This window comes from Manduca sexta, chromosome 19 (assembly GCF_014839805.1).
Source record: "Manduca sexta isolate Smith_Timp_Sample1 chromosome 19, JHU_Msex_v1.0, whole genome shotgun sequence".
Lineage (NCBI taxonomy): Eukaryota > Metazoa > Arthropoda > Insecta > Lepidoptera > Sphingidae > Manduca > Manduca sexta.
The window spans coordinates 11,915,020-11,929,623 of record NC_051133.1 but is presented as its reverse complement, the minus strand read 5'-3'; the positions used below and the strand labels follow the sequence as shown (position 1 = coordinate 11,929,623).

The 14,604-nt window shown below is 35.0% G+C and overlaps 1 protein-coding gene across 3 annotated transcripts in view; it reads right to left on the bottom strand.

Moving 5' to 3' along the window:
* Window positions 1–14,604, bottom strand: part of LOC115440351 (serine proteinase stubble) — a 146,369-nt gene that overhangs the window by 108,236 nt on the left and 23,529 nt on the right. For all 3 annotated transcript variants that reach the window (XM_030164613.2, XM_030164614.2, XM_030164615.2), the window contains exon 2: window positions 13,851–13,930. In XM_030164613.2, coding sequence (XP_030020473.2) covers window positions 13,851–13,872 — 22 coding nt within the window. In that variant the 5' untranslated portion in view covers window positions 13,873–13,930. The remainder of the gene's footprint in view (window positions 1–13,850; window positions 13,931–14,604) is intronic.

The following is a 14,604-nucleotide window of genomic DNA, read 5'->3' as shown; positions in this document are numbered from 1 at the left end:
CCGAGTGTTTGATGAGTGTGGTCATTTCATTTGCTATATTTTTTACCGTTCGTTATTATTATTTGTAATTAATACATAATTAAACTTTGTAAATTTGTAACATATTTTGATTCAATTATTATAAGAAATGGTCGATTCGAGCGTCGAATTTAATGTGTTTGTGAAACATATTATCATAATTCTTATTTTGTGCACTTCTCTACATTTAAACTTAAGTGTTTGCTGGTGGTGGGATATATTTTATATCCGCCCGGATAGAGACCACCGTACACAAGGTGTTAAAACCCGCCATAGAGGACCACGTAAGTGTGTCGCGATCTGGGATCAGCCTGTACATTCCAACAGGCCGGCATAATTGTTTCGACTGCCGAGGGGTTATCAGCTCTCGTCAGTCATCCTGTTGGACCCCACTCCATTTACCATCAGGTGTAGCGGGGTCACTATGCTGCACGTATAAAATTAAAAAAAAACACTTTCCTCTTTTACCAATTCAATATTACTACGATATTTGCCTACTCTAAAATAATTATCCAGCGTAATGAACCGAAATGAAGCTATAATTTAAAAATTATACCACTTTCTAATAAAATTGTAACAAATTGTTGAGTGGTTTGTACTCGTAAAAGTGTACGAAGCGACACTGTTGCAGTGCTTTCCAACCGAAGAAGATTACAGTCTAAGGTTTTAAATTCTAATACGGGTTCCGGGTTCAACATAGTTATGTTGAAATGTAGAGTTCGTAAATTATATAATTTTACATCTTTTTAATAACAATCATTTCCCTCCATGATCTATAGTTAAAATTATCGGCTTACTTTAATATCCAACTATAATTTTTTCAGTCGCGCGCGAGACGTGGTGACGAGCGCACGGGCTGGGTGAAATCATTAGTAGTTTTTATTATATATTTTTTTACAACTACCGTCAAAATAAAAATGTGCATAAGTAATGGATGATGAAGGAAATAACTTAGATTTTGTTTATTCGAGTGATAGTGACGTAAATGAAAACATGAACGAGGACGAGCTAAGGATGGAAGAAAGTGCTGATTGGAATAATAGTTATAATGAGACCCAGAAGCTACCTGAGAAACGAATTAGAGAAGATAATGAGGAAATTATAGAAAACGATGATGGTTTTATAACTGTGAGAAGAGGAAGTAAGCGTTTGGCAAGACATTCACCAAAGAAAACAAATAATTCGGAAAATGAGGTACCGATAATTGTATCACATGAGGAAAAAATAGTAGTTTGTATCACAGCCAAGGAAGCATTATTAAAACAGTTTGGTATGGCAAAGTTAATGAAAAATGAGAACATAGATAAGATATTACAGATACAGTACAAAAACCCATATAAAGTTTTAGTACATTTTGAGGACAGATACAGTGCAGAAAAATTATTAAATTGCAACAAGTTTACTAATATGGGATACAGGTGCCAATTTATTGATGAAGTCAATTTATCTTATGGGGTAGTGAAACAAATAGACTTAGAGATTGAGAATAAGGAGATTATTGAGAGTTTGGAGTGTGAAAGGGATATTCTATCAGTAAAAAGATTGAAACGACAAACGGAAAAAGGCGAATGGGTTGATAGCGAAACTATTCGTATATGTTTCAAAAGTTCCACATTACCCCCGTATGTGTTTATATACGGATGTAGGTTTAAAGTGGAACCATACACGTTCCCTGTTACTCAATGTTCAGGGTGTTGGAGGTATGGTCATATAAGAAGATTATGCCCTACGAAAAAGATACTATGTCCAAAATGTGGTGAGAATCATAGTAACTGCGACACTAACAACCTTCAATGCATCAACTGTAAAGGCCAGCACATGGCGTTAAGCAAAAATTGTCCTATGTTCTTGAAAGAAAAACATATTAGAAGCATCATGAGCACTGAGAACTATACATATAAAAAAGCTTTGTCAGTATATTTAAGCCGAAATATAGCACATAGTCAATGCAATATAGAAGAACAGGCTGTAAATATAAATGAAGTACAGAACGATGTGCAAAATGGTGAAAAAATATTGTATAGTGATGTGTTGGCGGGAGGAAGTCATATATATCAAAATAGCACAACCTCTGCTAGTGAGGGCATTGTTAAAAGACATGTGGAGGAACAATCGATGAACTCAAGACGGGTATATAAAAAGGTTAAGAATAGAGGTCAACAAAATTTGTCAAAAATATCCGAGAACCATGAACCCGCAAACCACGTTATGGAAGATATGGAAAAGAGTCAGGAAGCAACTGAAAATAAAGAAGAACGTCGCTATGCACTTTTAAAGAAAATGTTGGAGAAATTAAAAGAAATATGCCTATCCGATGTACAGTTGGATGTTAAAATTAAATGTATATGTAGTTTTATTTTGGAGGAATGTATTCGCTTTGTTGTTGCTTTTTTTAGAGGAGATTTTTTGAGCAAAATATTATCCCTATATAATGGGTAGTGACGCCCAGAAGGACTTCGCTTTAAACATAATGCAGTGGAATGCCCAAAGTTTACGTTTTAAACTAGAAGAGTTTAGGCATTTATTAACACAGGAAAGGATACACATAGCGTTTATTAGTGAAACATGGTTAACACCGGAGCTGGGATGCAAGATTAGTAATTATAATGTATGCCGCCGAGACAGAGATGACTCGTATGGAGGTATCGCTATTATAATTCATAAATCTATTAAAGTTCAAGAGTATTCAATTAACGTGCGAAATACGGGCATAGAAACAATGTGTATTAAGGTATTCAACTGTGGTTATATTAGTCATATGATACTTGTATACTGTCCAAGTTCGGTAAATACCACACAAACTGATTGGGATAACATATTTTCTAGTTTCCCAAAAAACTGTGTTATAGTAGGCGATTTTAATGCACATCATGTTAGCTGGTCTTATAAAAACGATACAAGAGGTAAACAAATTTATGAATCGGCTTTAGAATTTGGTTTTGCTTCTATAAATGACGGACAACCTACAAGAATTAAATTAGTTAATAAATATTTGCAAAAATCATCCCCTGATATTACATTTGCATCAGTTGATATAGCTATTCATTTTAATTGGCGTGTTATAAGTGAAAATTTAGGTAGCGATCATTTAATCATTTTGATAAAATTTAATTATTATGATGCAATTCTCTACTCAAAAAAACGGAATTATAAATTAGCAGATTGGCATGGTTATAAATCAACACTAGAAACTTACTTCTCTAAACTTACTATAAATGAAACTAATGTTCAGTCACTTTACGATATTTTTACCATCCTCATAAATAAAGCAGCTAATAGGAACATACCGATGACAAAGGTAAGTAATAACCCACAAAGCAAATTTAAGACTAAATCATATTGGTGTCAATCGATCTCACAACTAGTAGGTGAACGTAGGATGGCTTTGAGTAAATTTAGGAAAAATCCAACCCCAGAAAATTTAATTATACTTAAAAAAAACATTAGTATTGCTAAGACTGCAATCTGTAAAGCTAAATATATACAGTGGCAGACTTTTTGTAATAATATTAACAACTCAATTTCGGTATCGGACATGTGGGCTCGAATGAAATGGTTAAAGGGATATAGAAAGGCTAAAATGGTTGTCCCCCAGGAGTTAAAGATAGAGCTGTTACGTAATCTTGCTCCTGATTATGTACCTACTGAACCACCAATTTTCATCTCAAAAAATGAATTATTGGAATCAAGTTTTACGTTGCAAGAAATGCTTAACTCTTTGAATAAAAAAGACACTGCCCCCGGAATGGATTCAATTACTTATTCTATGTTATTCCACTTACCAAATATTGCTCAATTATATCTACTTAGAGTATATAATTTAATTTTTAATACTGGTCATGTTCCTAATCAATGGCGTAACATAAATGTTATCCCTATCCCTAAACCAAATTCTGACTCAGAAGTAAGACCAATATCTTTGATGTCGTGTATTTGTAAAGCTTTTCATGTTATGCTAGCAAGACGACTTGAATGGTATGTAGAAAGAAGTAGATTCCTATCTCCTTTAACCACGGGCTTTAGAAGGGGAATCTCCAGTTACGATTGTTTGACCCGTTTGGTGACGGAAATACAAATTGGTTTTTCAGATAATACCCCAACCCTAGCATGTTTTGTCGATATTAAAAGTGCATATAATAATGTACTTATAGATAAGATGTTAATTATTTTAGATAAGTTAAATGTAGGCAAAAAATATTGTCAATATCTTTATAGCATGTTGAGTGAACGTCATCTCCGAATCACAAATGATCATGAGGGCAAGGAAGATTTAGTTAGATGCACTGGAAGGGGCTTAGCTCAGGGTGACCCTATTTCACCTTTGTTATTCAACATATGTACCTATAAAATTTGTCGTGAAATCCTTAATGTGCAAATATGTCAATACGCGGACGACTTTGTATTATACACAAGCAGTAAACACATGATAGAAAGCGCAAATAAAATCCAATCGGCTTTAAATTCTTTCGTTTGTTTCTTGGATGAGTTGGGACTGGAACTGTCAGCAAGCAAATCAAAGTTTTGTATGTTTAACAGAAATTACAAACAACAACAAGTTAACATTGAAATTAATAATTTGCCACTTAGTTCTGTGGATTCATACAAATACTTGGGTATATGGTTAGATAAATCACTTCGTTGGAATAAACATATTAACGAAATAGTGACAAAATCTCAAAAATTTTTAAACTTGCTCAAAATTCTGGCTGGTACTTCTTGGGGGTTGCATCATAATCATTTACGTAGAATTTATATATCGGTGGTTAGAAGTAGATTGGAATATGGGTGCTTCTTGTATGATAACAGTGCCAAAGTACATACGAACAAGTTAGATAAAGTGCAAAATCAGGCACTAAGAATAGTTGGCGGTTTCATCAGAAGTACTCCCATACATGTAATGGAATGTGAACTTTGTGTGCCTCCACTGCATCTTAGAATAAAATGGCTGGGTATTAAATTCTGTTTAAGATCTCTTTCATGGTCTGAAAATGCAACAATTAAGCTATTGGATAATTTGAGCGCTCTTAGACACACCAAATTTTGGAAAAATAAGAAAATACCTTTACTCGTTACTGTATTTGAGGAAGTTAAGGAGGAAAGAATAAAATCGTTACCTTTTCTAGAAATGTATAATTTACAAATTTGGGTTACCAGTTTTGATATCAAAAAAGTTATTGTGCCGTATTTAGATTCTATGCAAAGACCCAAAAAAACTTATGAGTATAATTGCTTAAAATTTGACATTATAATAGAGTTATGGGAGAAATATCAGGACTGGCATGTTATTTATACGGATGGGTCTAAGAGCGATCATGGTCAAGGTGCGGCGTATTATGATTCGTCAGCTCTAGGAGGAAGTAACAGGCAAGGTATTTTTAAGATCATAGGTTGCGTTTCCATTATGTACTTAGAACTTATTGCGATATCGGAAGCCCTATCTTATATCATAATTAGGAAGAGCAGAAAGGTAGTCATTTGCTCTGATAGTAAAAGCGCCTTATTGCATATAGCTCGATGTGCCTCTGGATGCAGAGGTACATCGATAGCTTATGTAATTCTTTCCAAAATTTTTGATATTCTTGCTTCCGGAATAGAGTTGAAGTTACAGTGGATTCCATCACATATTGGTCTCAGGGGCAATGAGAAGGCTGATTGCAGGGCTAAGCAGGGAATTTTTGAGGGAATAGAATTAACCATTGAGCCAAATTACACAGATTTGTTTCCTAAATATAAAAATAGATGTCATTTGCTTTGGAAGGAGCATTTTGATAGTAGATCTAAGCTTAAAGGAATATGGTATAAATCTATAGTTTGTGAGCCTCCTCGAATACCTTGGTTTTATAATAGTAAATTACATAGGAAACTTTTAGTGATAGCACTGAGAGTACGATCTGGTCACCTTCCACTCAATAGTTTCAACTACCTCATAAAGAAGTCAAATTCCCCAAATTGTGAATCTTGTGGTACCATAGAAGACGTAGAACATTTATTAAAAGAGTGTGTACGGTATGAAAGTGATAGAAAGGATTTGATAGATAAATTGCTAGTGAACAAAAAAGATATAGGTATGTTTCATCACATTTTGTCGACACCAATATCAGAATCGGCTTATTTACTGTTTAAGTTTATAATGTTGCGTTTTTAATATTGTGGTTTGTTGAAATTTCTTACTTTTAATCAATAGATAGTATTATTGTATAAGGTATGATGGGACTGACATGTATGTTTACATATAAAAGTCCCTAAATTAAATAAAGAATAAAAAAAAAAAAAAAAAAACTATAATTTACTAAATTAATTTGACGACATAAGCACATAATTACAGTAGTTATATGTTTAACATCTTATTGCTTCACTCTTATTTCTATGCTCATATTTATGTTCTGGTTGATACGTTTACCGATCTAGCAATCTGCACCACAACTGACTTGTTTTTTAATTGTGTGTAAAAAAATATCCAAAAATAAACGTGTTTATGTATCTTCCCTATGAACCCTAAAACGGCTGGAGCGATTTTAATAAATTATTTAGGTAATCTTCAAATTAGCCCAGTGAGTGGTCCTGTGAAGATTAGTAGTTGACGAACTACTATAAGTCTGGCTATAGATAAATAAATATTACCATGCAAAGCCGGAACGGATCGCAAGTAAAGTTCAAAGATATTCTGTTTAGAATTGAATCATACTGTATATTTTTATCATACAACATCCTTTACATATCAAACATCAAGTCTCTTAGGACTTTGTGGTTTCCCTTACATCTCGTTTCCTGCTAAACTTTGCAACGTGGATTATTCCAGGAAAAATGAGTTCCTCGGGGATATTACGGCTGTAAATATGTTCGTACGTGTGCCAGCTGAATTACCCATAGGAGTGTTGCCTCAATAATTCCACCAAAAATACACAAAAGTTACGAAATGTGCGGTACTTTCTAATAAAAACAGTTGATTAATTGACTGTGACTTCAATTAGATGCTAAATAATTTGAAATAACTGTCACTTTTATAATCAGCACACGAAATATTGACAACTCAATGCCATTTACTCATAATTAGACGTCTGCGTGCTTCGCATGAGGCAAAAAAAACGCGACATAACTATGTCGTTTTTAACCTACTTCAAAAAAAGGAGGAGGTTATCAATTAGACATGTATTTTATTGAAATTGGTTGAGAGACTAAGACGTGACTAACGCATTGGTCTCTCGATCGATCATAAAGAACAAAATTAAACGACATTGACGTGTCACATTTTTAGGACATTATAAGGGAGCTGCCAGATGCCTAAAAATTATTCAATTTCCAATCGAGTCTGACGAAAAACCATAATAAGTACCGTCTGGCAACGCTATGAGTGCCAGCACGGCGTGTGCCAATGCTTTTCACTTTTTATTAGGGTTATTTTATACTGTACAGCGTTATAACTTCGATGCCGATAATTACTTTCCTGTCATACTATATTACGCGCTGTAGGTGAAAGAAAGCCATGTTTACGATCAATCAGTTTCGTATCGAAATTATTCTGTTCAATTAGTGTGCCGTGTTTGAAATTATGCCTCTTAATTGATATGGTTTTGTATCGATGACTGAGTTAATGCTCCGAGTTATTTTATTAAAGGTTTTAATTGAAGAAAAGGACAACTTTCATAAATATCGATTGCAAGTCCGTGCTGAGTGGTAACTCGACTTTAAATCGAGAGACAGAAGGTTCATTTTCCTTTAAAACAAATTTTAGTATTTCAAGATTTGCTATCACAGTAAAGTTTTTTTAGAGGTCACATCGGATTAAGTCTACTCAAATCGACTACGCAAAAATCTTTACTGCAACTTGCTTGAAAGTTACTTGCGCTGGCCTCCATTTGAAAAGGGTATAAGACAATAGAAAAACGTCTTATGATATATATACCTATATAGGTATGTATGTGTGCTAAGTAATATTTAATGAAAATATTTTCAAAATATTCCTAAACGAATCAACAAATGCATCTACATAACCGTGATAGTTACCAAGACTGGTCGCAGCAACCAATCATTAACCAACATTTACATCTCAAAGCGACGTTGTAACCACTAACGCGAATGACGATTAAAATTAAACGTAAACTTAAATTATTGGGTTAAGAGCGGTTGATGCAGGCAGTATTTAGTTTCAATTACATGAACGATTTTCTTTGATTTTATATGGAAATCTTATCTTTATATATTCTAAAACAAAGTTTCCGCCCCGTCTGTCTAAACACGATAAACTACCGAACGGACTTCGAAGCAATTTGGTATGGAGATAATATCAGACCCTGAGAAGGAAATGACGGAACTTTTACCCGGAAAAATTCAGCCAAATATGGCGATAAACTCACTCTCTATCACATCATGTGACAGAATACAATACGGCGGAAAGTGAGTTCATCAGGTATATTAGAGTAAAGTGAGTGAGTGATTATAAATAAAGTGAGTGTATATTAGAGTTGCAAAACTCAAGTGGCAGTGGGCAGAGCACATAGCTCATAGAACTGATGGCCGTTGGAGCGGAAAAATTCTGGAGTGGCGACCACGAACCGGGAGACGCAGCGTAGGCAGGCCCCCCACGAGATGGACCGACGTCCTGGTGAGGGTCGCCGGAGTCCGATGAATGAGGGCGGCCCAGAACCGGTCCTTGTGGCGCTCAATGGGAGAAACCTTTGTTCAGCAGTGGACGATTCAAGGGCTAAAATGATGATGATGATGTGAGTGTATATGTCTCAAAAATCAGAAAGACTATGTGGTCACGTGGTGAATTTAACTTGGATAACACATTGCAAAATGTACTCTTAAATGCGTGCAATTACATGAAACCAATACAATAACATAAACGAATAACAGCTTTCCAAAGGTAATGTAAGTATACATATTTCATGAACTATGGAAGGTAAACACTTGTTCATACACGAGCAGAAAGTGTGTTATCCAATCACGAAGATTTCTGAAGTGATCCAATTGAAATTTGATGGCTATTCGGAATTGAACCGTACTTGCAACATTTTTGTAGCCTTTTTATAGAATGGAAAAAGATGAACGAGCTGTTCGTCTGCTGTGAAACTAAGACCGTATACTCGAATTGTTATAATCTATCTACATAGGAAACCTAGCACTGCAAATAACCAATCCTGGCCGAAGGATTAGAGGCAGACCGAGGACTAGGTGGAAGGATGTAGAAATGAGAGATGTGGGAGAATGTCAGATTTCTGAAGAAGACATCATGGATAGAGCGAAGTAGAGAAGAAAAACGAAGAAAGATGACTCCACCAACATGTGGGATTCATAGCTTGGAAGAGAGTGAGAATTAAACATAAGTTTATTTAAGAACCTCCAACGAAGGATACACGGCATATAATAAAAACAATGTCGTAGCATTTTTATAATTATCAATGTGACGTGCCTCTTCAATTAAAGGAGACCACAGCATGCAAATTTATATATTGGTACAGCGGCAAAAATAATAATATTTGTTACTAATATTTTTTAGATGTATAAGTAGAAACTTAAAACAGGCAAAAAAGGATAAAACATAATAAGAAGTGACAAAACATAAACAAGTTATCTAATGCATTATATAATCAGAAGGGGATTATACGCTACTATGGTCATCAAAATGCTAATAGGTCTATTACTGTCATTAAAACTATTATCTAGCATGTTCCAAACAAAAACTATATACATATACATGACAAATAGTTAATTATTGTAGTAATTAATGAAATGCATGTAACACGATCGCGTATAACTGAACTTGTTAATATTTATTTGTGATAATTAGACGTCGCGTGAGGGCTCATTCAAAAGTTTTACAATCGTGTTAATAACTAGCTCTCACATTCGACGTCGCCTACATATAATTCAATTTGTACATACATACATACATAACATCACGCATTTTATCCCCGAAGGGGTATGCAGAGGTGTAACTAGGGCACCCACTTTTCGCCAAGTATGTTCCGTCCCATGATGTGATAGAGGGCGAGCCTATCGCCATATCGGGCACAAATTCCAGACTCCGGGCTGATACTGAGCAGAAAAACCCAAATATCACTTTGCCCGACCCGGGATTCGAACCCAGGACCTCAGAGCGCTATTGTACCGGACGTACAATACAACTACGCCACAATTAAATTCAATTTGTAACAGATATTTAAAGGCTATCTTTTCTTGAGAAGTGTCTATATAAATACCATCAATATTTTCGCATAATCAGCTTTACAATATTGGCAAATATAATACTTTTTCATTCACACAAAGATACATAGACACGAATTTTATCACTGAATGGGTAGGCAGAGACGCAACTTATTCAAACACTTCGCCGTGCGTAGTCCGTCCCATGATATGATAGGGGTGTGCGTTTCGCCGTATCTAATACATATTATTTATTATTGTTAAGTACGACTTTCTGTTAGTTTAAAACATCATGATCACAAAGCGCGAAGTTTACAAAAATATCTTAAATTAAAACTTAAGTCTAAACCTACTGATCTAAAAAATAATCAGTGTGAAACAAGATCTAGAATATTAGGCGACAGAACAGAATAATTTATCGACAATTCGAGTTATTAACCATAGCTTTATATGCCATTAGGTCAACCAGTGCGAAATATTAACATATTCATAAATATTAATTTAGTGAAAGTGTTTTGTTTCTAACAATTAAGAGTAACAACGTACGTACGTCGAGATTCCAAATATTAACTACTATTATACTTCGAGAACAAGTGACTGTGTGAACAAGCTAGTGTTGATTTCACGAGAGCATTTATTTTGGCACGCGTTTTTGATACATTTTCTTTGTATTTGACAGTATCTCTGACTAAGAACAGCGAATTCGAACCTGCCCTAATAAAAATGTTAGATTTATGTTACACTGTTACGTCATGTTTGTTACACGCTAGTGGTAGAATATATTTTATATCCACCCAGATAGCGAGCACTGTTCAAAGGTGTGGATACGTGCCATAGTGTGTATCACGTTCCAGGATTAGCCTGTGTAAATCTAGTTCCAACAGGCAAGCATAATTGTATCGACTGTCGAGAGGTAATCATCCCTCGTTACTCGACATTCTATTGGACCACATTTACCATTAGGTACAAAGGCTTCACTTTGTCAAGCCAGTAAAAAAAATTTACAGATACCCATTTTGTTATTTTCTGCCACCAAGCATTAGAGTTCAAGGATCTTGAAAATAATGCCAATAAATGCTGTGTGATATGCAAAATTTTATAAGTGTGGGTATTTTTTCTATAGAAGGCATGCGTGACGCTTACCACCAAGCTAGCTAATTAATTGTCTCATTATTCAGATCCATACCTAGTGTATTATAAAACCTGCACTTCAATAAAATCAGCCCTGTAATATATACTGTCCCACTGCTGAGTAAATCCTCCTCTACTATTGAGTGAGACTAGGCCTTAATCCACCACGCTGGCCATGAATTGGCAGACTTCACACATCCTAAAAATTCTTATCGAAAATTTTTCAGGATTCTTCACGATGTTTTCCTTTGCCGATAAAGCAAGCGATAATTCACAAAGAAACACACACAATTTTAGCAAAGTCAGAGGTGCCCTTGGGTTTTGAGCCTGCGGACATTCGTCTCAACAGTCCTTTCAACTCCGCTATCGTATCGTAATCTGTGCTATATCAAAACAAAACTCTACTTCATTTGCTATTTCAGCGAATCAACGCACCTGCATTTTCTTCAGATGTTTTCACTAGTAACCCAGTCATCCAACACACGCGGGAATGGACTGAGAAGCAATTAATCGCTCCCGATATTGGATTCCGATCGAGCGGACTTGCTACATCGCGCTTGTTTTTTTTTTATTTATACGCTCATTTCGACGGTTTTAGGGTTGGCAAGTTTTTTCAAACAAAAAACTGTAAAGTAATGACCATTTAATAATAAAATAATAATAATAAAAACGTTTATTGACAAAATTAAAACTACTACAGAAATTTAAAACATTAAAAAAAAACAATCTTACAAGTAAAAATGGCAAAAGCAAGTGGGTCAGCTGACTGCTGTCTGAGCTGTGAAACTCAGCCAGCGCTGGTTTTCAGTCGAGTTAAACGATCAATGATTTTCTCCTTCTTAACAAATTCTTAAATACTTTAAGATAATGTAGGAGAACCCGTTTGTACAAGTCAATATTTGGTTTACTTTACAAATATGATATGGATGGAGAATCATTGAAATTGAATCAAGTGAAAAAGTCAAACACCTTAAACAAGCCAGACCAGCAATCCATAGCCCAGCAAAGACAGCAAAATACCTCTTAAAACTCTAAACCATCAATTACACTAGCACTGTGACAATTCAATAAAAGACTAATAAAAAACCTGCCAACCCTACCACAGAATTTGTAACTAACCTAGTTTTTAGTCCAATCCAATTTGTGCGGCATTCGCAAGTAATTGTGGCTTGGAGACTCAAGTATTTTTTCAACTTGCTAAACTTAACAACCGTGTCAATAACTGTGATATGTCCACTAAATACTTCCACTGTCTGAAATACTTCTACTATTAAAAAAGAAGTGAAATGTGTTGCCGTCGATGTCTTAGTGTTAATATTGCTACGCTATCTTTTACCACATTTATAGTATCACCCCTGTATTGTATACTGCCCCCCTATTGGGCACGGATCTCCTCTACTACTGAGAGGGATTAGGCCTTAGTCCACCACGCTGGCCTAGTGCGGATTGGTAGACTTCACACATCTTCAAAATTGCTATATAGAACTTCTCAGGTATGCAGGTTTCCTCACGACGTTTTCCTTCACCATTGAAGCAAGCGATTAAGTATATATTATAAAGACATAAGAGCGAAAATGTAAATCGAAAACTGCCGTAAGGCGATATAAGACAATTTGGTAAGATCTGCCGCAACAGACTTCCGCATAGGGAGGTAACCTAGTAATATTGCAAAAAGTTTTATTTTCATTTTTTAATCTGTAGTAATAAAGTACTTCAACAGGAATGATATACTAAAAAGATATAGTCCCATCCAGCGGCGAAAGGTCCATACAACCAGATTCCTGTCGGCTTCCATTTTAACCGACTTCAAAAAAAGGAGGAGGTTATCAATTCGACGTGAATTTTTTTTTTAGTATAAGACCAGGAAGATAAATAATAAACAAACAGTAGAACCACATATCTAGGTCCTAAGATATAAGTTTATGTCCTGGATATAAGGAATTACGAGTAATGCCGCCTAAAGCCAAAATAAATATGTCTATCTCACCCGTCTCGGAGCGGACATCCAACCCTCGGCCTTTTGATTAATAACTGGCTCATTTCTTATAGCCCCACGAAGGTATATCATATACAAACGCATAGATATAAGATAAATAGGTATTAGATATTAATATAAGAGGCAGCAACTTGTTTCTGGAGGAAGTACTCCGGAATTAATAATTCGGTCCTAAAAAATATTTTACTATTTAAGTCACATTTTACACAGTCACTGTATATTTTATATTGTTTGGAATTACTTTCATACCCGAAGTTATGATCAAACGGCCTCATCCGTCTACGGAATTGAATCCATCTTTTAGTAATTACAGACATTCTAATCAAAGGATAGCTTTAGTAACCTTATATGTAGATAGAAGATTTTATAACTGTGACCTATACAGTTATCAAAAGTGTCCTTCGATTAAAAAGCCCGTAATTGGAAAAATTCGGACACGGTCCTGTAGACGGAAAAGGGTCCAAACGATTAATATTCAAAATGAGTGGTTTATTCAATTTATCGGAAATTATCACGTGTTTTTAAATGAGATTATAAGCTGTAGGGTATGAACTCTTACCGGAGACGCGGGCGGCATGCATGTGTCGAGAGCGCGCGCTCGCCGCGCATCACCGCTCGGCAGCCTCTGCCACACACGCCCTGCAACACGTACACAATGCTATAAACATGATAAGCATGTCGATACTTGAAAACAATAATATCTAAGTAACAACTAGTGAATTTTTGGATAAAGCGATTTAAAGTTTTGATTTCAATTATAAAATTCATAATATTTAAACTATTAAATTTATAAAAATTTTGTTAAATGATTTTGCCCTGGAGCTACAAAACTTAGATTAAACGACGCAGAAAAATCTGGCGAATCATAATATTTAAATTTCTCATCTTCGGTATATTTATTGCTTAGGTATGATTGCCCTAAGCGTCGATGTAATTTTACAATATTGCAGTTTTTAATTTTTAGGGACAAACTCGGAACTAGTACCAATTATTTAATTTACTTCATAAACAAAATTCCAAGTATCACATAAGCAAGTATAATTAATTTAAAACAATATCACAATAATTTCTCCAGTAAACGAATTCAAAATATATAACTCTTGTTACTGCTAAAGTAGCAGGGCAAATCATCACGATTGAAACAATCAGTACAACAATAGTTAACAAAAACTATCGCGAACAGTACGTTTTGTTAGAGATTATAATCATCACTAATCAATGATCTCTTACAAACAATGGACGCAAGTTTTTATTTGTCTTGTGAATCGTATCATTGGAACAAAATGATTCCTGGTTTCCTTTTTGCTGCCTTT